At 41.3% G+C, this 27,500-nt stretch overlaps 1 protein-coding gene across 12 annotated transcripts in view; it reads left to right on the top strand.

Annotated features, from left to right (window-relative positions):
• LOC133475112 (rho guanine nucleotide exchange factor 28-like) overlaps positions 1-27,500 on the top strand; it is a 53,305-nt gene that overhangs the window by 15,330 nt on the left and 10,475 nt on the right. For 4 of the 12 annotated variants that reach the window (XM_061767523.1, XM_061767522.1, XM_061767519.1 and 1 more), the window contains exons 6-27: positions 1,475-1,658; positions 2,608-2,809; positions 3,053-3,155; positions 3,714-3,760; positions 5,483-5,549; positions 13,371-13,495; positions 13,928-14,301; positions 14,733-14,865; positions 15,199-15,310; positions 16,062-16,142; positions 17,378-17,420; positions 18,593-18,682; positions 19,240-19,363; positions 20,054-20,198; positions 20,445-20,500; positions 23,031-23,088; positions 23,454-23,595; positions 24,915-25,039; positions 25,118-25,258; positions 25,387-25,637; positions 25,728-25,853; positions 25,934-26,051. In XM_061767523.1, the coding sequence (XP_061623507.1) occupies positions 1,475-1,658; positions 2,608-2,809; positions 3,053-3,155; positions 3,714-3,760; positions 5,483-5,549; positions 13,371-13,495; positions 13,928-14,301; positions 14,733-14,865; positions 15,199-15,310; positions 16,062-16,142; positions 17,378-17,420; positions 18,593-18,682; positions 19,240-19,363; positions 20,054-20,198; positions 20,445-20,500; positions 23,031-23,088; positions 23,454-23,595; positions 24,915-25,039; positions 25,118-25,258; positions 25,387-25,637; positions 25,728-25,853; positions 25,934-26,051 (2,847 nt within the window). Of the gene's footprint in view, positions 1-1,474; positions 1,659-2,607; positions 2,810-3,052; positions 3,156-3,713; positions 3,761-5,482; positions 5,550-8,331; positions 8,585-13,370; positions 13,496-13,927; positions 14,302-14,732; positions 14,866-15,198; positions 15,311-16,061; positions 16,143-17,377; positions 17,421-18,592; positions 18,683-19,239; positions 19,364-20,053; positions 20,199-20,444; positions 20,501-23,030; positions 23,089-23,453; positions 23,596-24,914; positions 25,040-25,117; positions 25,259-25,386; positions 25,638-25,727; positions 25,854-25,933; positions 26,052-27,500 lie in introns of those variants that run through there. The other 8 variants (XM_061767521.1, XM_061767520.1, XM_061767518.1 and 5 more) reach the window with 8 other exon arrangements.

Genomic DNA, 27,500 nt, shown 5'->3' with positions numbered 1-27,500 from the left:
TTGCAAGAATTTACTTGCAAAGCTGAACTCTTCAACTCTGTTCCCTTCAAGCACTCCCATAGGCTTTCTCAACCATCGTTAGCATTTTCCTGTGAATGCTCACCGGACTGAAATCGGAAGTGATCATACTCACGTGTGCTTCTGTTGAATTCATCATAGCTAATTAGGCAGCTTCTAATGTGGTTAATAGAGCCGTTCCATCTGGACGTTGCCTGAGGCGAAGCTCAATTTGTATGTGGCTTGTGCGCTGACCACCATGTTTGCTAGATGCCACCGTCTGTTCATATGAACTCAATTGTGGTTTACACCCACCTACACTGCATAAATAACAAACTAGATTTCAGGCTAATGTCATTATGGCTGCCTGTTTCATGTCGTGTCTCCTTCTAAATGTCTGTAGTTTATCAGACTAGGGGTTTGTACTTGTCAACCTTTTAGTGTTTGAATTATGCTTTTTAGACTATTAAACACAATTGAAAGAGCAATGCTAATATTGACTTAATGTTTGAATGATGTGGGAGTAATATTAAAAGGCTTATTCATTTCTGCATTCACGCAGTGTATGTTTTGGGCCAGATTTCATTGCTGGCTACCACACCAGTAGTACTTTTATGCTGTTTTATTCTGTAAATGTATGCTCACTGAACTCTTTACTGGGTGCACCTGCATAATATATTATAAGAGAATACAACTGTTCAGCCTTTTTTGACACTGTCAAAAGGTAATCACGTTTCTTTTCTTACTCATAACCAAGGTTATGTCAGGTGTTGGTGCAGTGGTCTCCAGCTGCATCTCATTAGTATATCGTTGAAAAGTTTATTTATTTATTTCAGTATTTTAATCCAAAAAGTAAAACTCATGTAGATTCAATGCACAGAGTAAAATATTTCATGATTTTATTTTTCATACTTTTGATGAGGGTATCTTACACCTAATGAATAATAAATATTGATATAATGCTGTCCAGTTCATGATCATTGAAAACCTAGGTCAACTAATAATATGGTTCTTCTTGGCTGAAGTATGCAGCTGTAGACGTCATGTTTACTGCTCTCCAAAGTGAAACTTGAAAAGACGAGTTGATGGTACACAATGATAATCTTCAAAATTCAGTGTGTAGATTTATAAGTGGTTGTCATGAAAAGACCAAGAGTTACGCATCCTGTTGGACTGCTGATAGCTGACAAGAAAATAGGAGGTAGTTGCCACTTGGTTAAAAATATTTTGTTGCCTTAAAGTGGGTCACTTGGGCCAGAGAGATTTAGTGCTGGGCCATAGAAGAAATCACTCAGTGACACGTAGGCTAATTATTATCAGAAGTAGTTCATAAAGAGGAGATCATCACCATTACAGTTCCACTTTGGTGATTTACACTTTGGTATCATATAATTTACAATTGAATCTCTTTATCACTCCCCTGATTGGTTACTGTACATGATGGGTACCACTGAATGTTAATGTCTTCTTATCACAGATCACAGCCCCAGAGAGTCTCTGCTCCACCTGGCTGTGCGAGGGGGACTGTGTCGACTGGCCGAGCTGCTGCTTTGTCAACCCGGAGGTCTGATGTCTATCAGTCTTCAAAACAAAGAGGGAGTCACACCGCTGCAGCTAGCACACTCATCAGGCAATAGAGAACTGCTGGAGCTCCTCACACAGTAAGATTTGAAAGTCAATTCGAATCAATTCAAACAGTGACTGGTCAAGTTCTTATAAAGTGGGGGAGGGATCAGGAGTTCAGCACCCCTAAACCCTGTATATTAATATGACTAATATATATATTAATGCTGGCCATGATGGTGGTACTTGGCGTAAAAGGTTTGACAACCACGCATCTAGGTCATTTGCATTCTTAAAACACTATTACTGTACATTGACACGTGTACACAAACTAAACACCTGTTAGGGATGTTCTGTGTAAAAATCTGGGGAAATCAGTATCCATAAATCTTTGGTTAAGCTTGACATAACTGTTTACATGGCCTGAAAAACTGAACTGCAACATGACAGTGCTTGTACTTCAGATCTTAAAAGCACAAAAAAAGTTTGTAAAAGCATGTAAAGTATCTTCCCTAATTGTCAGTAATCTATTCCACAGTCCATACACCACATTTATAGCACACTGAGTTGTTTTTGTATGCTGAACACAGGTCACAGTCAGTCACCATCAGAATCAGAATCATCAGAATCATCTTTATTTGCCAAGTATGTCCAAAAAACACACAAGGAATTTGTCTCCGGTAATTGGAGCTGCTCTAGTACGACAACATACAGTTTATTGACAGAGAACACTTTTGAGACATAAAGACATTGAGAAAAACAGTCACTGAGCAATAAAGGGTTGCTAGTTATCTGGTAATGCCGGTACATTATTATTATTATTATTATTATTATTTTTTTTTTTTGGGACAGTTGTGCAAAAAGATGCAGAGTCCTCTAGCACTTAGAGCAGTTCGAATTTTGTTAATAGAATGTAATTCAAAACTTTCACACTAGGTACCTCAACCAACACTCTTAAATAAGCTTTCAACCAACTGCATATTAAAATGTATAATTCAGTATTTTGTCTTCATTTTCAAACGACAAAACACTCTAATTTTATGGCAGCCCACCCAACCCTCTAGCCACACCTCCCGCAGGACAATCTCAGGTGTGGGCAGATCACTCCCGTTTGCTGAGGTACTGTCATGACACGGGGAATCTGACACTGACAGTCCGACAAAATCTGAAGTGGAGCTCAGAGGAGAGCCGGCATGCTGACATTCAGCTGCTCAGAAACAGACTTCGAGATGAGGGCTTCCTCAGACAGGTCAGTGGGATTGTTTTTTCCCTAATATTGTCTTGAAAGTGTTATTGGATCTGAAGCGCGCTTTGTATGTTTATATGACATGGGTGGCAGTTCTTTTTAAAATATTGCTTTTTAGTAGTGTCCTTTGTGTAGTTAAACTTGAGTAAATAATTGTGCATCTTAAAATTCAAGAAGCTTTATTGTCAATTGTAAAGGAGGTCCTTCCATTATTTTTGTATTTAAGATGTACCTTTCTTCCCTCAGATTAAAGCACTAAGAAGGGAGCGGACAGAGACCATCTTTGGCAAAGAACAATTGGTGGACGATCCTGCAGAAAATGGTATTGTAACCCATCCATATCCGTATGGTTAGTGGAATTTCAAAGTTAAGATTTCTTTCCAGACTTAACTGTTCTTCATGTGGCATCCTTGAACCACTTTTTTTCTCTGCTGGGTTTGTGGCGCTGATAGGAATTGACTGACCTCATGTGGAAATAAAAAGTACTGCAAAGTGAAATGGGACCATTTAAGGAAGAAAATATGAATAATAGAAGTGTTCCATGTGACCTAATTTCAAAGAAATTAGCCTTATTTGCCTTTGAGAACTTTAAGGACCACTGTGATCACTTAATAACACCGGAAATAGCGCCAGCACTCGTTACAAGACAACAATCCTTAATGTTTTAGTTTGACACACAAATACATCAAGCCATCCATTTTCTATAGCACTTGATGTTATTATGGTCACGAGTGAGCCTATACCAGCTGACTGGGCAAAAAATGAAAACAATGTACAGCAAATAAACCCCATGATAAACCTCCAGTCAAGTGCCGCTTGCAATATAGATGATAAGATGGATGTATGCATTATTAGAAAAAGAACACGTGCTTCTGTCAAGTAAAATCCCAGCTTGTGTTTGTTGTAGGACATTTTCCTGATATGAGTGGAGATAATTCAGCTGCAGACGATAATGTAAGTACAAATATAGCCTCATTAACTCACACACAAAACAAAACAAAAATGGAAATACAGAATCTCTTTTCCACCAAACCGTAATCTGATAATGATTTATTTTCCAGTATATAATGTTTTAAAAGTATGGAAACTACTGGTTCCTTAATACTGTAACAACATTTGGAGAGCCATCTACAACAACCACGCTCCATTTGGTACCTTTTCGCACAGAGAGACTGAAGAAAAAATACCTTATTGATCAAAAGTAAAATACTTTTAGAAGTATGATTTTTGATTTCCTCTGTAGACAAGTCAAACCGTTTGTGTCAGTCTTGATACGAGTCAAAAACGTTAGTCTACAAGCTCGCAAAAGTTTGTAAAAAAACAAAGAGGAAAAGGCCAAATGATGAGGAAAAAAAAGAAGCACCTGCAATTTCTAAGAAAAAGCCGCATAGAAGAGAGACTATCAGCGGTCCTACTTAAAACACAAGTTTATCACTGCTGATGATTCCCTTGATAGTTTCTGGCGTGTGCATTATGTGCAGCTGCACAGGGCAGCATTGCTGGGGTTGGCAAAGCACACAAAAATAATTTAGAAAAATGCCCCGTGAAATGGTTTTGTATTGTCTGATGGCGTCAAATCGTCAATCATTGCCGTTTTAATGGGGAATTAGCGCCCCCTTGTGGAGTTTCCCTCTGAAGAAGAGATTAAGGGTGGGGAGCGAAATACAGATTAGTGTGCAGATGACAAGGAACTCATGGACAATTGCACATCAATGAAGGCCACAATCATTAATACAAAAGAAAGCAAACATGTTGAGAAACAAAGCCACAATTATTTCAATAGGATTCCATCCAGATTTTTTCATTTGGCAATGCAAGATTTTATTTAATTTTTTTAAATCACCGTTTGTTTCCTTAATTCTAACTATTCTTTGCTGATGTTGCATTCTCATTTGTTTAAAATTCGATATATTTTAAAGAAAATATTAGGTCCAATCCAGTGTGTTTTTTCCTCAGTACGTGTCTGTCTCTGCAAAGCGGGGTTTTTTGGGGGATTTTCTTCAATCCCGGCGACCAAAATTTCAGGAAATTCTGAACAGACTTGACATAACACACTTGGGTGTCATTGTCTCCCATTTTTTCGAAAATGTGACCTCCTTGTTGAAGAGAAAAAAGTGCAGGCGTCCCACAAATTACAACAACTTCATTCAGTGTAATCGTGAGTTGTATTTTTAATGATTTGATTTCATTTGTTTCTCTCTCGGTCTGTCAAAATATTGCTTTGCGCGAAACTGGTCCGTTGGCCAAAAAAGGTCGGGGACTGCTATTCTATGTTTTAATTTCAAATTCCAGAAATGTCATATTTTCTTTGCTTGAACATCTGCATCAGCCAGTGTAAAGTGCACCGCCACCTCCTCTCTGCTCCTCAATGCTCCACATTGTTTTAGTGTCATTGTTAAGGTGTTGGAGGCACCACCTGGCACAGTTGGCTTGAATAGCTCACTTTGTGAGTGTGTTTCATGTTTCTGTAGGACCTGTTGTTTACCCTACAGATGGTTACCTAATTGATCTCAGTCGCTGTCACACACACAAGCCGCTGCCAAACACTTGTGTTTTTGTACTTAGCCAGAGTTTTTTTTTTTTTTTTTAAGTTTTAGAGGAATGCTTGTAACCTGATGGAAAACTCTCACTGTGGAAATGTGCGTGCTGCTCGGTGAACACTTTTTCTCTGGACAGGACTTCGAGGAACCACTGATGTTTTGCCTCAATCAGGAGGACCAAGAAGATGAGCAGTCTGACTCTGGTAAAAGGCCTACTTTTAATGTTAAGCTGTCATAACAGTCGATGTTCCATTTCAGAATATTTCTCTGTATGAATACTATTATTTCAAAGCTTGTGGTGCTTCAGGTATGGATACAAATGTGGCTACTGTTGTTTTAGGTGTCCGAGTAGCTTCCAAACATTGAATGAGCTAAACAGTAGGAAACGTTTGACAAATCACATTTCAGCCCCCCGGCCTCTTTCTTCTAGAGTTTTTGGATGCTTGTCACTCTTTGTTCACCGCAGTCAGGACACATGGAAAGGATTTTTATAAAATAGCATGTAGAGAGCGCTCCTGTAACCAACCCAGAGTCGTCCTACTCCTGCCAGCACGTTCTGGATCGCAAATGAATCCTAACGATGTGGCTGTAGGTGGCTTCCTTCGGATCTCCTATTAGACAGAAGGGGAAGGCTTTGAGAGGGGGAACATCCTGTGGGTTAATGATTGGCTTGATTTGCTGGTGCGCAGAGTGATGCCTGAGTGTAAGAATGTCGCGGTTACAAGCTGAGGCTGCGGGCTTTACAACACTAGGCACTGGACGTCTGCAATTTGAACTTCCTCTAGCTGGTGTTGTTTTCCATGCTTTATGCTTTTGCCATTTTTCTCTCTGCATGTGTGTGTCTGCTCATTGAAGATAGTGAAAAAAAATTCTGCGCCTTCTTTGAACACGCCGCCTGTGACTTCAGCGGATCTCTTAAATGCCTTTTTAGAAAAAGAGCTACAATTAGGTTCTGAATGAATAAAAATATAAATAGCACAGACAGTTAAACACGTTTCTGTTATTGCTTATAGCTTTTAATTCATCTCATATTCTACAAATGTCTTTTTCCACCAGTCCAGTCTTTTTATGTCACGCTACATGGATATAGTAAATACTCAGACTGAATCTTTGCTGTCAGAGCTTCAGCAATGAGAGCAAATGGATGAGGAATGTTGAATGTAGCTGTCATATTCTCCCTGTACTTCTTGGGACAAGCTTCTCCTAAAATCTAAACCTACTTCAAGTGATGGACCTGAATTAAATACAACTGCCAAAAACTGCCAAATTAGGTTCAAGGTTGTCTGTGTGTGCATATTGGTTAAAAATGGATAAAAAAAAAAAAAACCACATCCCCTTGTTTTCCATTCCTCATTCTACTCCCATCTTTGCCCTTCCAATGCCCCCCAAATTCAAATGCCCAACTCAAAAGAAACACACACACACTAACCCCCAAATACTTACACACACACAAACAGACTCATTCACCCATTCCCCCAATTCCTTTCTCACTGGGTCAGCATTTTAATGTGAGTTTAGTGAACAACCAGCAAATGACAATTCATCCTCAAGGGGTTCTGCTCAATATATCTGCAGAAATAAGTCATGGTTGTGCATGCATGTGTGTGCAAGTGTTCGGGAGGGAGAATGCAGGGTTAGAGTGCTCTGAAGGGAGCAAGGGGTGTAAGGGTACGAAAAAGGGGCTGATTGTGGCTGAATGGGGGTTGCCAAGCCTTTCCCAAAAGCTGTTTCCAGCAGCTTGTCGAGATCCCCGGGGAGAGGAGAGTTGAGTGGTGTGAGAATGGTGTGTGACAGTGAAATAGAGAGTAAGAGCACACAATTTATGATACAGATAGCTTGGCAGAGCGATAGCAGATGATGAGCGCTATGCCAAAAATGCTAACAAGAGTCTCCGACCCCAGCTGAGGGATCTAATTGGAGAGCGGAAAAAAAGGATTAAACCTCACACAGATCCCACAAAGCCGGCATTAATGTGCGCCAGTACAGTGCCAAACGCTGCTCCAACCCCACTCCCACCCCCGGTACCCCCGCTCAAGCACTATTTCCCACTGCATTACCAGGATGCATTCTGCCCTCAGAAGTCTCATATGCTTTTACTATCGCAGTCCAACATTTAGATGCATTTTCAACATGTTTGGCATCCTTTGGGGGTGCTTTTATTGCTATTACGATCACGAATGACAAGCACTCCCGCTGTCATCTAGTTGAACCTACTTGTGCTGCTGTTGTTGTAAGCCGGGCAATTGTAAGTTGGCAGTAGGTGAAAAAAGGGGTGGGGTGGGTGTGGGGCGGTGAAAAGGACATGAAGAGTGAAGAAGAAAACAGCCACGGCTCTCACTGTTGTCTCCATGGTGAGTCTGCTGACCTGGCAGTCTGCACCCCCTTTATCCATCCCCACAAGGAGAAGCATGATTTTTGCATGCTATGCTTTTGAGAAAGGTTCAGAGACATTGGAGTGATCGGGAAGGACTACCTTCAGATGCCAGGTATCCGGCACATTTGGAGTGAATGGCTTTCTCGCTTGTATGTGCCGCGTGTTCCATCCTGGCATATCTTTCAGACAATCATGAACTAACAGCATTAATGATTTCTCCAGTGTCTGAGAGTCACCTCCACTCGGCTGTCTGCGCTCATGTTTGTCTTCTCTGTAGTTTCTGAAGTCACTCCTATATTTGACTTTCTCTCTGTCTCTCTCCCTCCTTCAGTCACTCTTTCCGGCCCGTCACTGACCACCCCACCCCCCACCCACTCCACCACCCCTACTGCGTCTACCAGCATGGGTTCACTTCCCCGCTCTGTCCAAACTGTGTGTGGTGGATGAGTGAAAAGACATAGAGATCCATCGAGTTGGATACGATTTAGGAAAATCTGAAAGAAAAAGAAAAGTGGAGAGTGAGGACTGCGGTAGACTCAGTCTGAGTTGGACAGTTCAGTTTTATAAAGGGGGAAGGGGAGGGTTCTAGGGGGAGGGGTGGTTGGGAGAGACAGGGGGAACATGCTGGCTCACTCCTAAAGTGTCAGAGTGTCTACAGTGGGGCTCTGGAAAAAGGAGCAATTGCTGCAGCTACTTCACAGTGTCTTCTGCCATGAGGAAATGGATGTAAACTGAGGCTTCTTTTGACAAATCTTGAGCTGGATGGAAGAGAGCACATCATGGATTCTGACTCAGATTCTCCTTTCAACTACTCATGGCCCTCTTTTCCAAGGATGAGGATGCGTAAGAATTCCGGCAAAAAAGGTAATAGAGTGTTGTATGTTTATAAATGTAGAAATCTATTGTCCTGTCAGACTTTATACTAGATGTCATCCGCACTGTTGTGAAAATGTTCAAATAATCTAATTCGTTGCACAGGTGCAACTTTTAGAATGCATGCTGATGACTTGTCTACACGAAGTTTCACTGTGCAACTGCTTTATGGGACAGTTGGAAAATGGGCAAGAATATTTTGGAGCAGTAAAGTTGAATTAAGTCTGGTGTCATCACACATACTGATTCACAAGCAGTTACCGCAACACAGTCAGTCGCACTGAGATAACTGTTTGTTTGCTGGTGATGTAACCTGATATCTGACAGTGTGATGCGGAATGTCAAATGTCCTCACGAGGCTGATTGACTGTTTTGGGAGTTTCGACATCTTCCACACACATTGTTGTTTCATTGTGGAGTCCTGCAGCGCCATGTGACTGCTGGCCTCCATGATATGCAAAACGTATGTGACAACTTTAATATGCACATTATTTACAGGTAATATACAGGATATCCCAATGTGGTTGAGTCACCTCTGGAGCTACATAAAGTGACCTCATAAACTCATCAAAACACTGCTGCTTGTGTGCAAAAGAGTATGTTTTCCCAGGAAGAGAGAGACCACTCAAACGGACACAGCAGAAGCTCAAGTTACTGCCATGTCCGTGTCATGGCTTTGCTCCAGTCATCTTTCCCTCATCTTCGACCATAAACCTCAGCAACACAATCTCAGTTATTGCCTCTTAATTGAGATTGACATCAGCAAATTTTATAAACACAGTCTGCTTGTAGTACTAAGCCAAAAACCAAGATGAACTCCACTATCAAAGTTACCATATAAAGTCTTAGTCAAAATGATTGGCTTGTTTGAATTTTAAGTGGACGTACGGCATCCAAAGTTTGGACAGTGAACAAGTTCAGCTGTAAAACGCACTTTGAGATTAAAAATTCAGACACTAGACACATGAATTTGAGTTAGTTCTTTGCTAAAACACAAATATTACGGAACTGTGCTTAATTTTCAGTGTTCAATTACCTGAATTAACATGCAGGTTATGGTGCCATTATGTGATACTACCAAGTACTGCAAATAAGGCAACCACAGGGAGTCCGGCAATAGTGTTGTTCAGAAGATTTCAGGACAGAAAAAAACTATCATTGTTTTGATGCCTGATGATCTGGAGGCACTGAATGGATGAAGGGACTGATCCAATCTGAAGAATAATATGACATGACTGGGACCTGACCACAACATTATTGGAAACTTTGGAGAGACAACAGTCGTAAAATATTAGCAGGGGATATGTGAAAAAAAGATTCCAGATGGATTAGATAAATGTTTAGAGCCTTACACTGTTTTCAAAGAGTCGACAACTACAGTAAGGCTACCAAATAACGGAGTCTATTCTTTCTTGGAAACAAAGGACAGTCGTGACTTGATATGACTCATCCGACTTACGAGATACGGGTCGTAGTTCAGCTGATTTTCTTTTTTTTTTTTTGCTTTGACTTGCAAGTAAAAATAGGAGATACAAGCGCTATATGGTGGCAGGGAGCTGAACTCAAAACAACTCTTCAAATAATTACCGATGTGTTTTTCGACATTGTGCATTGTGTACATTAAGTTTAGGGGTGTCTGGTGCCAGTGCACCTGCATCAAATTCAGTGTGTTTCCAGGTGTGAAGGCCTATCCATTTATTTCTTCACTAAATAAGCCTGATAACTGTTCGCATAAGGTTTACCGCCCCCTGGATCTCTTGGGTCGACTGAAATGTAAACATAACGGTAACAAGCAATGTGAGGCTTGGACTGACTGCAGGTGTCGTTACTCACGGTGGGTTTGTGGATTTCGGTGGTCAGTTGTTGTTACTGTATAAATAGCTCTTTATAAACCCTGGAGTCAAATAATAACTCCCTTTGCTTTGATTCTTTGTCTCCATTTTTAGACTTGGCTTATTATTTTACTCACCTTCCAATGTTTTGGGCCTCTCTTGAAGGTGACAGATGTTTAGCGCAGTGCTTAAAAAATGAAATCATAAAAGCAGAAAAGCATGGATGAGTCATGTTTTTGTGCTCACAAAAGCATGTAGTGCTTTCCCCAATTGACAGGTACGACTGTTTATGTTGAACGTTCCCCAGCAGCCTCCAAACAGAGTGAACCTTGAGAAAGCGCCCTTGTGACAAACCTGCCCCCCCCCCCCCCCCCCTTTTCCACCCTGCCTTCCTTTCGATGACTCCCTCCCAGGGGTGTGCACGGGTTGAGGGGTCACTCGCTGTGTTTAACTGCCCTGGTCTGGAGACCCGCCACTGACTACCGTCTTTGTCTTAACTCTCTTCAGCCCTGCAAGCACTGCTACTGTATAGGGTTAGTGCTCACTCAGGGACATGCTCTGAATATCACCTCTCTTCACATACAACTTCTCCCAGCACAATCCTATACAAATAGCCTGACATGCTGCTATGCATTTCATGAAACCTACTTTGAAATGGCAACCTGCACGCAGACATCGCTCAACAGTGTGAGTAATATGATCTATCCCACCTTCTCTGTTATTCCTACGTTAACTAATGTTAAACACAGATCCCAGTGGCTGACAGTAATGATAGCCAGGCAGTGTTTAATGGGTCAGAGGTGTCACAATGATCCAGGCCGTAGCAGCCAGCTGTGGCTTCGAACCTGGTTCAACAGCTGAATTATTAGCATCCTCTGTCAGTGTTCCAGAAGTGGGTTTATATGAGTATAATGTATTATATATTGATTATATGCGTTTTTATGAAGTGATCTACTTTCCAACAGTGTTTGACCCTCATCCAATACAGTTGAATCTCCAAAGCTGATGATTCATTCTGTGACATTGGTTGTCTTGTAAGTTGTTCAAATTTAAAAAAAAAAAGAAGAAGAAAAAACGTGTTGCCCGTTTTTGGCGCGGTATGTGCCGTTTGTTGGTAAGCCTCTGTGTTCATTTTATGCTCGTCTCTAGTTATAATACTTTCAGCCACAATGTGCTGGTGAATATTGTCATTGATCCAGATCATTGCCGGACGGACAGACAGTGGCCTCGTCTGCGGCGTCACGTTCACTTAAAAAATTAATGTAATCGCTTTCTTCTAGAAATTGGGGGATCCAAGCAAGTTGCATTTTCGGGTTGTAGGCATGGCTAACTGCATGGTGTATTGCTACAAATTTTATGTAGTGGAGGGGCGACTCACGCCGGAGGCCAGATGCCGTTTTAGCCAGAAAAATGAAATGGTGAAAGACAGTTTAACGCTATTGTTTTCATCCAGAATTTAATACTACATAGTTCTTAGTCTTGTCACACTTTCAGCAGTTATCTTCAGACATGTAAAATGTATTGAGAAACAAATCTCTGAATTGCCTTTACAGGGTCTTTACAGGGTTTTGTTTTTGGATTCCAATATTTACTACTATACAATGTTCTCTCTCAAATACAAGGATCGTGAAGGGTTTCAGTTGGCCACTCAGTATTGTTTGCTCTTTTGTACTAATTTTGGCTGCAACTTTGGATATGTTTGGGGTTTTAGGACACATGGTGTACTCCCAGATTTACCGAAGTGGTTTGGAAGTTCTGATGAAGGTGATGTGTGTTCTTTATATCATACAGATGTGTGACTTACATCTGCACCTTTATGTTCGACATGAATGGACCAAGAATCATCTGGATCTCTCATCAATGTCTGCTTTACTCCTTGTGGGATTTATTGGACTCTCAGCCGACAGGAAGCACAGCCGTTTGTTGGTCTGATTTATTCTAGTCTATAAAGCTGGACTTCTTTTCTCCTACTGTGTGGTGCCAGCAGCTTGCAGGCACAAACTATCGGGTTTTGCGGTTTGAGTGACACCTGATTCTGAGTTTACAATGTTTTTGGAACACGGTTACCGACGCAAGCATAGTCCTCGATACAGTGAGGCTAGTTCGAAGCGTGACAAAAACGAAGTTAAGGAGGCTGTCACTGTGGGTTAACACGATGAGCATTGTACTGTACCACCGGTTGTGAACATGGTAAGGAATTATTTTTTTCCACTGAATGCCTCACTGAGTGTAAAACCTCAGCTCCTTGCTTATGAACTTATGAACAGTGGTGTTATTAGGTTGTAATTGTGGCGTTTGGTCTCCAAAAACATGGTTTGCCTGATGGTCAGTATCAATGCAGACTAATATAGCAAAATGTCTCTTGTAATGTATGTGTTGGAGTGAAATAAGTATTGTATTACAAGGCTTAATTGTGTATATCTTTTTTTTTTTCTACCCAGTAACTGAACTAATACTAATACTACTGCCTGAAATCATTCCCAGAAACAGTGTTTAGAAGCTTTGTTTTGTGTAGACTGTGTGTGTTTTAAGAGCAGGGGTGTTTTCGCATAGCTAAACCTGGCTGCTACTCACAGTGGCTCTACTGTGTAGAAAAGGTTCCCCTCAATGCTACTGTGTGCTCACTGGAAGTTATCTGCTCTCCATTGCCACGCTGAAGGCCGGGTGGGAGAAGAAATAAGCCTACAAATGCTAGGCACAACGCCTGACACACCCATTCACGTGTGTGTGTGTGTGTGTGTGTGTGTGTGTGTCTGCGTGTGCGCGTGTGTGTGTGTGTGTGTGAGTGTGTGTGTGCAAAGAGCCTTTGAGACAAGCACACATACTCATATGGAGTCTTGGCTCGCTCAGTTGCCCAGGATGTCTATGTCACTTCCTGTGTTTGTGAGGGGTTATTTTGCAGTTGCTGTAGAAACTGAATGTAATATTGAAAAATTGCTTCCCAGCAGAAAAAAGCCAGTCCATAGGCGAGAGCCAAGCCTCGTCCCCGACTTTGGCTGCTGCTGCCAGGCTGTCAGCGATGATCCACGGGAAAGACAGAGTCTATGCTAACGCCATGGTGGTGGACCAGGTGAGTTGGGCAATGAATGTGTCTACTGTTGTCTATTTATTTATATTGTGGGAGCTAATATATGTTGTGCATCATTATTATAGTTTGTATCAAACGCAGTGGTAAAGGGAAGACAGCCAATCTGTCACAGAAGTTGAATAAAAGAAATCTGTTTGTTTGTGAGCTCACAGGGTTAGGGTGTGGGCATTGGCATGGACAAAGTGTGTACAAAGGTAATAGGGGTTGCACTTATTCCGGATATAGTCCAAACTTTAATGTTTCCTTTTCCCATGCTCCACCCCTGCTGGTGTCAAAGTCATTTTTGACAAACAACACACACGAACTGAATACATTACGTTTTTTACTTGTAAAGGTAAAACGAAAGAAATGGATAAGGCTCAAATACTGCACACTAATACATTACATGAACATTCCTACATTTTTCTATTCCAGGTGGATGATGTTGACATTAAATACCGCTCCCGCCCAGCCCCTGATGTTGGCAGCCCTTGCTGGGACCCCTTCTCCATGACACCCCCTGACTCAAAGATCTGTCCCAAAAATCATCACTCGCCCACGCCGCAAAATGTCAAGAGGGCTATCCGAAGCCCAGGCTTGGAGAAATCCAAAGAGTCACCTCTTCACGGCTCTCCCCCCTCTCCCCCTTCTCCCTTTGTTCCCCCTCGATCTTTCCCGTCCTCCCCCCTGGCTTCCGCTTTCCGTTTGTTTGAAGGAGGACAGAGGCGACAGCCACAAACCAGCCTTCCAGTCTCTCCCACTTTGAACGGCAGAGGATACAACTTGCCAGCGGCGACCCGTGGACTGAGGTATGACAGTACTGATGACAATTTTTTGGTTTTTGATTAATTCTTGCTAGAAACTTAATCCTGACTTGGATGTCACACCTTTAATGTGAAAGTAAAAAACTGATATGTCAACATTAGCCTGAAAGAAGGATTTTTTTACATTTCAACTTATTCCTTTCTCCGCAATGTAGAGCTTAATACTGCAGATTCTAAATGCATATTGTTATGCATGGGGAAAAGTAGGTGTCTGAAGGGATATGTAAATTGTGGTCATTTATTTCAATATTTTGACATAGTGATAAATAAATCATACTAGCATGCAAAGTATTGTCTGTGTGTCTCTTGTGACAATGTAAAGGATGTGACAAGGACCCCGTAAATAATTGAGCGTTTTGTTTTTCAGAGGCTTCTTTGAATCAGCAAAGTGCACATTTGTTCTTGTGTTTTAACAGCCCAAGGCTTGAGTGTGATAGCGGAGAAGAGGACATACTGGGAAAATCCTACCGCTGCTCAGCTTCAAAGCTGCAGACCAGCTCCCCAGACTTTAACCAATCTCACGCCAACAGCACAGAAAAGCCCACTAAGGTATTGTACACTCCATGTGAAATTTCTGCAAATACCTCCCCGATTGCATCACTTTTTGGCTGTTATATGATAAATCAGCTAAGCTTTTACATTATTATGATTGTCTACTCCAACAAAGTGTCTAGGGACAAAAAGTACAACTTTTTAACTTGGGGGTGATCAATCTTTTTGAGTGTGGTTCTAAAATACCAATATGCAGATATATGAACTCCATTAACAGCTTAATGCTGTGATAAAAGGTCAGACATATTGAGTCTTTCAGCGTTATGCAAAAATGGTCTGTTCTCAGGCTGTTTGCTTGCTGCCCTCTGCTCTGTCCCTACTCTCATCCAGAACCCAGAGGAAGGTGATGTTCGACTGCGCTCATACTCCTACTCCTCCCCCAAGGCGAGGCCCTCACGCCCCTTTCTAAACAGAGATGCAGCCATCACTGACCTGGCAGAAGGTGAGCGGACTGAACCCTTTCCTGTTCTGAGTGGCTGACTCATCTGATGACCAAGATAAATCTTTTTTTTTTTTTTTTAAATCCACTATTAATGTGACCTACAACCTGTACAACTCAGTTGATTAAAAAATATATATTTTCAAGGAGGGAGGTAAAAATAACTGAAATAATGTGTGCGCATCCTCTTATAACTGGGATGTAGCTGAGTTCAGAATTACCCAATCACCTTCAGACTGTAAAACGTCAGACAGCACACACCTGCCACCATTTAAAGTGCCTCTGATTAACCCCAAGTAAAGTTCAGATGTTCTAGACTGCTATTTAAGACTGTTGATAATTTCCTCCATCTTGACGAAGGCTCCAGTTCCAGCTAAAGAAAAACATCGTGAAGCATGATGCTGCCATCACCATGCTTCATTGTAGCTTTTGGTGTTCTTTGGGTGATGAGCAGTGTTGTGTTTGTCAAACATACCCACCGTTTGGAATTATGTATGGCTACAAATTTAAACCTTGGTTTTATTGGAGCAGAACAAAAGCTTCCAAAATGCATGTTGGGAAATGTTTTTGAAATGATTTATCTTGGTCTAATTTTTTTTTTAGATCACAAAAACCTGGCATTGCAACAGGGGTGTGTGGACCTTTTTATATCCACGATATGTGTTTAGTGTACATGTTGCTGTAAGGCAACACTATAACTCTGTGTGCAAATGTGTCAGTGTCCAGCATTAAGGGCCACCTTCATCTTGTGTAGATGGTGCATTCAGCAGCAGTGGTCGTTCTCTACTTCAGGCTTTATCTCTCTCTAAATCGCTCTCTCGACTCAACCAAGTTAGTAAGTACATCAGCAAGAAGCCAGAAAGATGCCGCCGGGAGTTTCAGTGGGCATTAAGGTGTCTCTCTCTTAATGGGGGAAATCTGGTGATAATCGAGAAATGCACACAAACGGTATCAAGGAATCATGGTTGAATATTGAGTATAAACTCCTCCATGATGATAACGCACTCAAATCTGTTTCTCACCAGTACAATGCAAGAATGTGGTCCAGCAACGTTTTGGCTCCAATTTGAATTTATGTGTCACTGTTGCCCATTCACATATTTTGTATTATAAAAATCTCTCCATACATCACCAAACAAAAATGTCACAAAAAAATTAATAATGATCTCGTCTCAATTTACTCAGAAATGTACTTAGTGTTAAATATGGGACTGTTTGAAGACAACGCTATTATTCTGTTGTATAAGTGGCAACCGGTGAATACATAGTTTAATTGTACCTTCTCTCAGCCAATGGAAAAGCATTTAAATTGTTTTGTCTGTCACTCAGTGTCACGGGCATGTATAGATGTACAACGATACATTATTTGTTGTAAAAAAATATACATTTTCAGACCAAATAAGTGAAATTGGATAATTTCTCACAGCACAGATAACAAAATTGATAATACAGTCTACAGAGACATCAGCTTCTTAGGGCCTTTGGATGTGAGTTCAGATGTTGCGCAAATAAATATACCTCTCAGTTCTAAACAAACACAACAATAAACAATTTAATGTTTGTCACTGTGAATCAAGACATTCATTTCTATCATAAAGTAAATTATGTTGTGCTTTTAGATATGAGGGAGTGACAACCAGAAATTCTCATAAAGGATACCAGTTGCAAGTGCTGATATGTTATATTGAATTGCTGTCTGATCAAAAACAGACTTTCTCCAAAGCTTGATGTCATGTATGTTCTCAAATTTAAAAAATAATCTCATCGAAAATAGTTACAGTATTTGTTTTACAACCTTAAAGCTTTGGAGAAGGCTAATAAAGGGTTTCAAGGTTGCTATTTCATTTCATTCTGGTTTTTTCTCTTGGTTTGGCTGTTCTATTTTTAATGCCGTCCATTTAAAATCGTGGTGTCTGTGTGTGGGTGTACGGCATTCAGACTTTTTCACTATTCTGCCAATGGGATGAAAGTGGCTTTGGGTTCACTCGGTTTGTAATAACTTCCTTCCTTTGAATGACATATTTATTTCTCACTCAATCATTTGCCTTTCTCTGACACTCTTCATTACAGAGCAGAGTGTGCTGAACCTGACAGAGACTTCCAGAGAAAAGAGGTAACCGCAATGGTTCTCTATATGAGCTGAGATGAGATCTACTCGACTGTGTAGGCCCTTACTCATATGTCAAAACAGACTTCGCCCTTTTTGGGTATCACTGTTGGCCTGCAGTAAGAGATGAACTCTAATGGCTATGCCTGTGTGTATACAGTGTGTGAGACCTCAGTGTTCGACCTGTGTTTGGGGTTTGACGGGGCAGGATGTGAGAAAACTTCCTTTTGCAAGGCAGGGGCCAGTATATGCTCTGATTGCAAACTCAAAATAACCTCAAAGCAAACAGCAGCATCCCTGCCTTGACCCTATAGCATTTTAACACTATATGTAGAATATGTACGAATGTGCTTCATCTGCTAATCTACGTTAACGTAAGCTTTTTTTAAACACACAATGGATATTAATTTCACTTTGTTAATTTGTCATTGTTTTGTGTCACAGGCTCATTAGTCTATAATGTCCTAATGCGTTTTGCCCACTAATAACATGCTAACAGAGGAAACATTTTAGATACTTTAGATGTTACATTGGCAATTTCATAGTAAATCATCCTATAATTTTAAATGAAGTTTAGTAAATGCAGCTACATTGAAGAAACCAACCCTCATTCTTTCCCTTAACAATATTAGAATCCATCCAATGTTATCACGTCGCTAATAATAAATGGCTTACTAAAACCTTTACTGCTATTTAAAACCTGATTCATTTACTCTAATAATAGACATCCATCCATCCATCCATTTTCTGAGCCGCTTCTCCTCATTAGGGTCGCGGACGTGCTGGAGCCTATCCCAGCTATCATCGGGCAGGAGGCGGGGTACACCCTGAACTGGTTGCCAGCCAATCGCAGGGCACATACAAACAAACAACCATTCAGACTCACATCCACACCTACGGGCAATTTAGAGTTGTCAATTAACCTACCATGCATGTTTTTGGGATGTGGGAGGAAGCCGGAGTGCCTGGAGAGAACCCACGCAGGCACAGGGGAGAACATGCAAACTCCACACAGGCGGGGCCGGGCATTGAATCCCAGTCCTCAGAACTGTGAGGCAGACGATCTAACCAGCCGTCCACCGTGCCTAATAATAGACATTATTAACATATTGTCTCTAATGGACAAAAAAAAAAAAAAAAAACAGCCTGGTTTGAGGTGTGTTATATCCATCATGCAGGGTTTTGGGTTTCCATAAGCGGGCCCAGTCAGCAGAGGAGGAGAGCAGCGCATCACTCCAACACCTCACCCTCACAGAGTTCCTTAAAGAGTATGTGTTCACCAAAGTGGCCTCACAGCCATGCATGTGCGGCTCGACCTGTTTTAACATGGTTTTACAACACCTTCAACTTCCTTAACCACATCTGTTCTGCACATACGAAACTGCCGGATTCTACCATGACTTCTAAATTTAGGACACCTTATTGGTTTGATGTCACGTTGCATGTCATTTTCTTCTTCACGCTGTGCCATGGCTGTCCCTCCAGTGTCAAATGAAACTAGTTTTAAGTTGCTGCTAATATTTAACATGATATTAATTGCATCTCTCCAAGGTCATGCTATAAATAGCATTCACTAGAGTCCATAGTGACACCCAAGCATGCCAAGCATCTTATCAAGAATAATAGTCTGTAGAGCAGAGTCCTGGAAGACTGTCTGGACATTCTTTCATGTCAGCATGATGCTAGAATCCCAAGTTATTAAATCTGTGGTAGAATGTTATATATATTATTAAAAAATACTAATAATATGAGTATGCATCTTGGCCTTCAAAGATGCCAGTGATGTGATGACTGATGACTAACTGAAATGTTTATGCTGGAACAGGATTGAGGATGAAGAGTGGGACAAATACATAATTCCATCCAAGGTTGAGTCAGAGAAGTACAAAGTGAGCCGGACCTTCAGTTTCCTCAAGAGCAGGATGTCGAGCACTCGCAACAAAACCAAGGTGAGGTCTTTGGCATTGTAGAAACTAATTTCTTCACGTTAAGGTTTACCTCTGTATTTAATAAGCGTGCCCAAGTATAACGCCTCACACCCGAAGTGGAGCTATAAAAGGTTTACCATCTCTCAGACAAGCCGGGTCAGAATTCCTGTGCCGGGGAGCCGTTGTCTGTGCAGGGTGCCTTTATTTGGCGAGGAAGAAAAATTCCCTCTCCTCGGGTCTTAGCAACAGGATACAGAAAAAATATCCTCTTACATAATGCCCGACCTCCTCGAACATCATAAGGAACCAAAACACATTCCGTAGTACACTCCATAGTCACAACATGTTTCAGAGCATGATGCCATGCATGTACATATACACGACCAGTCAACCAAACAAACATGAACTCTTAGTCTTCCTTGTAAAGTTTGATAGGAAAATAAAAAATCCTCGCTCGCACACACAAAGAAAATCCCCCTTAATGCTCCCCTAAGGATAAAGCACCACAACAGCAGAACCTGTGGACCGAACAAAGTTAACAGCGAGGCTCACTCAAAGGCCCTTTATCTGACCTAACACCACTTCAACAGGTGTAACGCAGCAGGAAGCTGGCCACTTCTCTACTTATTGTTTTTTTTACACTGTGGCATCAACTGGAGTAAATGTCAGCTCAACGGATAAATGCATATTATTTACGGCCTGCCTTTTCAGGTGAAAGGGAAAGAGGGAAAGGATGGAAAGGACAAGAGCGGTGGCACTAATGGACACCAGTTTGTTCTTGTGTCTCCATCTGGTCCTGCTGTCTGTGTGGCCTGCGATAAGTCTGTTTCTGGGAAGGAGCTGCTGCAGTGCTCCAGTAAGTATTCTGAGGTGCTGGTGTTGTTTTATGTCTTGGGGTGGCTCAACTGTCAGGGTTTATGTAAATATCCTCACACGTGCTGCCTTTATGTTTTGGTCCACAGAAGAGATGAAGTCAGCTTTCTTCCCTCTAGCAAAGTCAACATTGATTGGCAGTTTTGATGGCCCTCTGGAAACCACTTATTTTGTTTATTATCAGTTAAATTATTAAATTAACAAGAACTTTGTCTGTTTTTGTCTGTAGACTGTCTCTTGAACGTCCATAAGAACTGTCGAGACTCTGTTGCACCATGCGGAAAGGTAATTATCGTACACTGGCTTTGGTCTCCAAAAACAATGAGCAAAAATATTCATTTTAGTTTGTTCTTTGAAATGCACTTGGTATTTGGGTTCTCATCCAAACACATGGAGCATACAATTGTGGCCAAAAGTTTTGGCAGTGACCAAAATGTTTTGTTTCTCTAACTTTGTTCCTATGATTCACATTGCTTCTTTATGTTTGTAATGAAGTCAGTAATTCCAATTTCCCCCAAAAACGCTGTATAGTGGCAGTGAACTCAACTCGCTTCATGACATGCAACAATTTGGCAGAGAATGCACAATTGTTCCAAAAAAAAAAAAAAGGACTTCAAGCTGTTTAATGCCACTCCCAGTTGAAGATTACTGGAAAACTAAACAAAACAAAAAAAGAATTATTGATTTGAAACAACCACATAGCTTTGCCTTGGGAAAGTCCGCTTAGCTTAATGCTAACAAACAGTGCAAAATGCCATAGATGGGATAATGAATAGCATTGATGTTTCAGTGTTGTAACCAGAGGTGGGTAGAGTAGCCAAATATTGCACTCAAGTAAGAGTACTGTTACTTTAGAATAATATGACTCGAGTAAAAGCAAAAAGTACTCATTCAAATATTTACTTGAGTAAGAGTAAGAAAGTACTCAATGAAAAAACTACTCAAGAGTCACTTGTGAGTAACTTCAGATTTTAAAATTTTTTCAAATCAGAACATGAACATCGAATAAAATAAAATAATATGTGGGAGTCGACACCGTTTCAATTTTTAACTGCCCAAAAACCAACAACACATACATTGGGCCCTACAGAAACATTATTTCCTTTATTCACTTAAATGACTTCATGAAGAAGCATTTTGCTGAACAGACTTATTGATTGTGTGTGCGTGTGCGACACCATAGGGATAGTGCTAATTTTGCCATACCCACTGCCAAAACAACAATAGAAACATCTGCAACTTACCGCAAGGTGTTTTCTCAAGTTTGAAGTGGGCTGAAATATCCAAGTTTGAGCAGTCACAATTTAAGAGCTGCATGATAAAGCTGTTGCTTTTTGGAGTCTTTAAAATAAACAGTCGCGCAGCTGACAAAATGAGTCATTTTGATTGGCTCGCGAAGGCTATGTGCGCGGTCATGTGACTACCTTGTGCCGTCTGATTGGTGAAAAATTAGTCATTTTGATTGCCTCGCGAAGGCTACGTGCGCGGTCATGACTGCCTTATGTCGTCTGATTAGTGAATTGGAGTCAAATGACATTGGTTATCCCGTTAGATTTTCGCAACAGGCACCCTATGCAGAAGTCGAAGATGGTGTCTAAAAATAGACGCGCACACGCAAGAATGAATAAATAAAAGTAGCGAACGGCATGTCGAGTAAAAGTATCGATCCTTCTTCACATTAATACTCAAGTAAAGTAAAAGTACGGTTCATTTAAAGTACTCTGACAAGTAGAGTTTCTGGAAAATGTTACTTGAGTAAATGTAACGGAGTAAATGTAGCGCGTTACTACTCACCTCTGGTTGTAACCCTTTAAGCAACAGCTATTTGAACACACATGGTGGAGCAACACATGCATACGGACTATACCAATATTCACAGGCATATATTTTCTTTATCCTCTGCGAAAAACTACTAGTGCTGCGCACTGCGGCTTACTGCAGCCTTATACTAAAATGACCCCTCCAATTTCCATCCATCCATTTTCCGTACCGCTTATCCTCACTAAGGTTGCAGGCGTGCTGGAGCCTATCCCAGCTGACTCTGGGCGAGAGGCGGGGTACACCTGGTTGCCAGCCAATCGCAGGCTACATATAAATAAACAACCATTCACACTCACATTCACACCTATGGGCAACGTGAAGTCTTCAATTAACCTACCATGTATGTTTTTGGGATGCGGGAGGAAACCGAAGTACCCGGAGAAAACTCACACAGGCACGGGGAGAACATGCAAACTCCACACAGGGGAGGCCAGATTTGAATCCTCAGAACAGTGAGGCAGATGTGCAAACCAGTTGTCCACCATGCAATTTGTCCACCCTTCCAATTTCTACATTTTTAATTTAGGTACGAGAATCTCAATTCACCAATGCAACTTTATGAGTTTTATGTCACAATTTTACCTTGTTAGATGTCCTTCTTGGAAACTCCAAAGTGCTGTGTGCTGCGATATGTTGCAAGCCACTGCCTTTGTTTCCCCTTCTCTCGCGCTACTGCACTGCCGGTCAGAGGCTGAATGCTAAATAAAAAATAAATCAGTTCCTGCCTTACAGGCAGGCGGGAAGGCAGTTAAAAAGTCTGGAAGAATAAATACCAACACTTGGTGACAAAAGGAATTCCTGGAATGATGTGATGTTCTGAACAGTGAAAAATAATAACAGCGCCAGTGTACACTGTTCGGTTTCAAAATGTATTTTGTCCAGACTTAGTTCATCCATTGTGATGTTCCACAAACAACAACCCAATACTTATTACATTTTAAAGGCACTAATATGTTGTTCATCAGGGTTAAGTTTGTATGACATGTTTCCCCAGAAGCTGCAGGAGAAGAATGCATTGCTGATGAAAACCAAGACCTTGTCTCTCCCACAGAGTGAGTCAGAAAATGTCCCCCTCTCTTGTCTCCCATGTCCTCCCTCTCCCTTAATTCATTCTTTTCCTTTTTACCTGTCCTCCCATGTTTGCCTCTTGTTGAAAGTAAGCCATTTACCATGTCCCCTGACTCACCCGTATGACTCTGGTTTTAAAAAAAGTTAAATTTTAATCTGCCTCAGTGGAGGATCCATCCTGGATGCTATTTATGTGTTTGTTGCACATAAGCACAGAGGTTGAGTGAGGACATCTTCCTACACTGATAGGATATGTTTCACACTTCTTTTGTAGCTTTCAATCTTCATTCATTCATTTCAAATTGACAACAAGTAAAGTTGCATCTTGTGGTTCTGGTGTCTCCTCCAGATTCTCTGAAAGACAACTCTTCCTCCTCCCCCCTCGCCTCCTCATCACATTCCCCAGCTTCCTCACGTACAACAATAACCAAAGAAAAGCGAGAAACACTCATGCCTCTCTCCAAAAGCCTCTCCGTCTCTTTAGAGAACAGGTAGGATTCACAGCTATAGTTCAACCCTGTCTATTAACGGAATTTCAACATAACACTTGCAAAAACTATCATTATAAATGTTTTAAGTGGCATTTTCAAAGGCATATTGTGAATGAGGGTTTCTATATTTTTAGTGGCCACAGTTGTCCCAGGTCCTTATCCTATAAAACAAAAAAATATATATACCTGGTAATGTAGCATTAAATGATAGCCGTACTTTATACCTGCCACAACACACAAGGTTTCTGCCCAAAAAAATGTTTTCCATGCTGCTACACAGCTTAGAAATAATGTTTTCTTCTTAACATGTGACTCACATCCACAGCCACATGTGATCGAATGCTGCCACCTTGAATAGTGTCTGTGATATACTGTACTTCAGAAGCCATCTGTCCCTGATAAAACCTGTCACTCTGTGACGTTGACATGAATTTTGCTGTCCTTAATGCACTCGACATCCATCCAACCATCCATTTTCCATACCGCTCATCCTTGCTAGGGTCGCGGGCGTGCTGGCACGTAGGTCAGCTAACTTTGGGCGAAAGGCGGCCCAGCCAATTGCAGGGCACATGTCGACAAACAACCATTCACACTCACTTTCACACCTATGGGAAATTTAGAGTCTTCATTTTACCTACTTTTTGAAATGTGGGAGGAAACCAGAGTATCCAGAGAAAACCCACACAGGCACAGGGGGGAACATGCAAAATTCACACAGGTGAGGCCGAATTTGAACCCGGGTCCTCAGAACTGTAAGGCAGATGTTTCTAAACCAAAAATGTTTCTTAGAAAAAAAAATATTTTGAACAAATTATCTGGGTAATTTAAAGGACTATTCAGATTTCATTAGCCATACTGCACAAAGTGAAATTTTGAAATAAAGGTGAGTAATAAAATTCTTAGCCAACTCCATAAAAGGCCCAGTTTAGTGGTACTTAAACTATAAATATTGTTTATGCTATCAAATTAAAGTATTAAAGGATACCTTTTGTTTTATCATGATATTGAGTAAGAATACAAGATTTCAGCAAAATCCTGTGCCTTTCATTTAAAAAAAATGTCACCCAATAACCCTCACTCCGTGACATGTCATTTTTAATTTAATGGTTCTAAAAAAGATCTGGTCGAAGAAATCAGCTTTCTGGCAATTGTTATGTAATGCAGAGGGTCCAAATAGCTTTATAAAAAATCAAACATTGCAATTTTTATGCACTTATAAATGCACTTAAAAAAACCCGAATTGCATTTTGTAGCTAAGACCTGAGACTTCAAAGCTCAAGTAGCTAACTGGAGGTTCTATATCCCCTTTTTTTATATAGACTGCTGAGTGACACAGCAGGGATGGAGGTTGATTCCACTCCTACAGCTCACAGCTCACATTCTGATGAGGGGACTCCTATTACAACAACCCCTCCTTCAATCGACCCACCAATCACTTCACAGGGTACATCAGCCCAGTGTAAACCTTTTATCGTCTGGTAGAACAGTCAACTTTAAACAGTTTCAAAACTTTGTTTTGTAGATGATGTTGATGCTCCTCTACTGAGCGATCTGTCAGCCGTCCTGCTGGGACTCGACGCAGAATCATGGAGTCTTGCAGTCAGTCCCGACTTCTGCAGGCAGCACGACAGGCGCGCCATCAAACGGCAGGATGTCATTTATGGTGAGGCTGGGTTTACCTCGTTGAGAGTCATTGGGTCATTTCATCCCAAAGCTCCTTGTTTTTTCAGTTAATCAGTGAACATTCACATTTGTATACTAAGCATAATCAACTTTGCTGCCTTCCTGTAGAATTAATGCAAACAGAACTTCACCACATCCAGACTCTGACAGTCATGTCCGAAGTGTTCAGACGAGGCATGCTAGTAGAGCTGCAGCTGGACTGGGATTGCGTGGCCCGGATTTTCCCGTGCTTGGATTCCTTGCTGCTCTTCCACAGGAACCTTTTTGGATCACTGCAGGAGTGCAGACAGGCTTCCATCCAACCCGAGAACCAGAGAAATTACCTCATCCATCAGATTGGAGACATCCTGCTTCAGCAGGTTGGTAATGATAGATACAGTACATGTTCACATTTGCAAAAATATTATAATTGTCCACCCATAAAACAAAAATTAAGATCATCCTTTCAGTTCTCAGATGAAAATGCTGAAAAGATGAAGCAAGTATATGGAGATTTCTGCAGTCACCACATGGAAGCTGTCAATGTCTTCAAAGAGCTTCAGCAACAGAATAAAAAACTCCAGAACTTTGTCAAAGTAGGACACAGCTCCAAATTATTGTATGCCTTCAAGATCTATGGATCATAAAATCGTGATTGTGGCCTCTCTGCTTACAGCAACAGAGCAATAACTCACTGGTCAGGAGAAGAGGGATTCCAGAGTTTATCCTTTTAGTCACTCAGCGCATCACCAAGTACCCAGTCTTGTTGGAGAGGATATTACATTACACTCAAGGCAAGTCAACTCAACATGGTGGTGCCTTGAGATGCTGGTGACCCGAATTAGTTGTTTTTTGAGATAGAGGCCGTCGTTCGGATGATTGTTTTTTTGTTTGTTTTTGCTTTGACTTGTGAGTAAACATTTTAGATACATACGAGTGCAGTATGGTGGCAACTCACTTCACAACAAGCAGACGCTTGGCAGATAGTGAGAAATTCTTCAAAAAAGATACTTTAAGCTGTTTGATGCCACTCCCAGTTGAAGTTTACTGTCAAACTAAACAAAAAAAAGATCATTACTCGTACTTTTCGAACAACCATATAGCTTTGCTTTAGGAACGTCAGCTTAACTTAATGCTAGCAAACAATGCAAAATTTCATAGATGGGCTAACAAATAGCATCAGTGTTATAAACCTTTTAAGCAACAGATATTTAACACAAACAGTGGAGCAAGAAATGCCGACAGACAATATAGCAATCCTCACAGGGATATTTTCTTTATCCTCTGTGCATTACTGCATCTTATTAAGATAAGTTGTGGCCATCTCCATGTGTGAGGGACAGTCAAAAAGTAATGAGCCCAATTTAATTGAACCTACTAATATTTTGTTTGTTTTTTCTGAAATGTTTAATTTTTAATACTTGTTTGAAGGTTTATTTAATAAAATAAAATAAAACATTTTGTTTAAGCATCTCGTCTTCCCGTCAGTAATTTTGGAAATGAGGTCATTGTTGATATCAGTCAGAAGCAGACAGCTGTGATTGAATTTCTTGCTTTGGAAGAGGATTGTATATCTGTATGACTGTATTATACTGGTCACTGATGGTGTAGTGGGTTCAGTTCCCACTCAGTGACGGTATGAATGTGAGTGCGAATGGTTGTCCGTGCCTATATGTGCCCTGCGACTGACTGGCGACCAGTTCAGGGTGTAGTCTGCCTTTCGCCCTAAGTCAGCTGGGATAGGCTCCAGCGCCCCGTGACCCTAACCAGGATAAGCGGTGTTGAAAATGGATGGATGGATGGATGGATGCATGCATTATACTGCCCCCAGGTGGCCACGGTACACACACCAGAAGGAGCAACACGCAATCACTTATGATGCCAAACTGTTTGTCTTTACATTCTATTTATGGCATTGCTATACGATTTTATAAAGTACAGTATAATGCAGTGCGTGGCACGGTAACCGACTGGTTAGAGCGTCTGCCTCACAGTTCTGAGGACAGTTCAATCCCCGGGCCCGCCTGTGTGGAGTTTGCATGTTCTCCCCGTGCCTGCGTGGGTTTTCTCCGGGCACTCCGGTTTCCTCCCACATCCCAAAAACATGCGTGGTAGGTTGATTGAAGACTCTAAATTGCCCGTAGGTGTGAATGTGAGTGTGAATGGTTGTTTGCTTGTGTGTGCCCTGCGATAAGCTGGCAACCAGTTCAGGGTACCCGAAGATAGCTGGGATAGGCTCCAGC

The sequence above is a fragment of the Phyllopteryx taeniolatus genome, chromosome 3 (genome assembly GCF_024500385.1).
Source record: "Phyllopteryx taeniolatus isolate TA_2022b chromosome 3, UOR_Ptae_1.2, whole genome shotgun sequence".
Taxonomy (NCBI): Eukaryota; Metazoa; Chordata; class Actinopteri; order Syngnathiformes; family Syngnathidae; genus Phyllopteryx; species Phyllopteryx taeniolatus.
The sequence above is the reverse complement of the archived record's forward strand: the minus strand, read 5'-3'. Positions and strand labels throughout refer to the sequence as shown.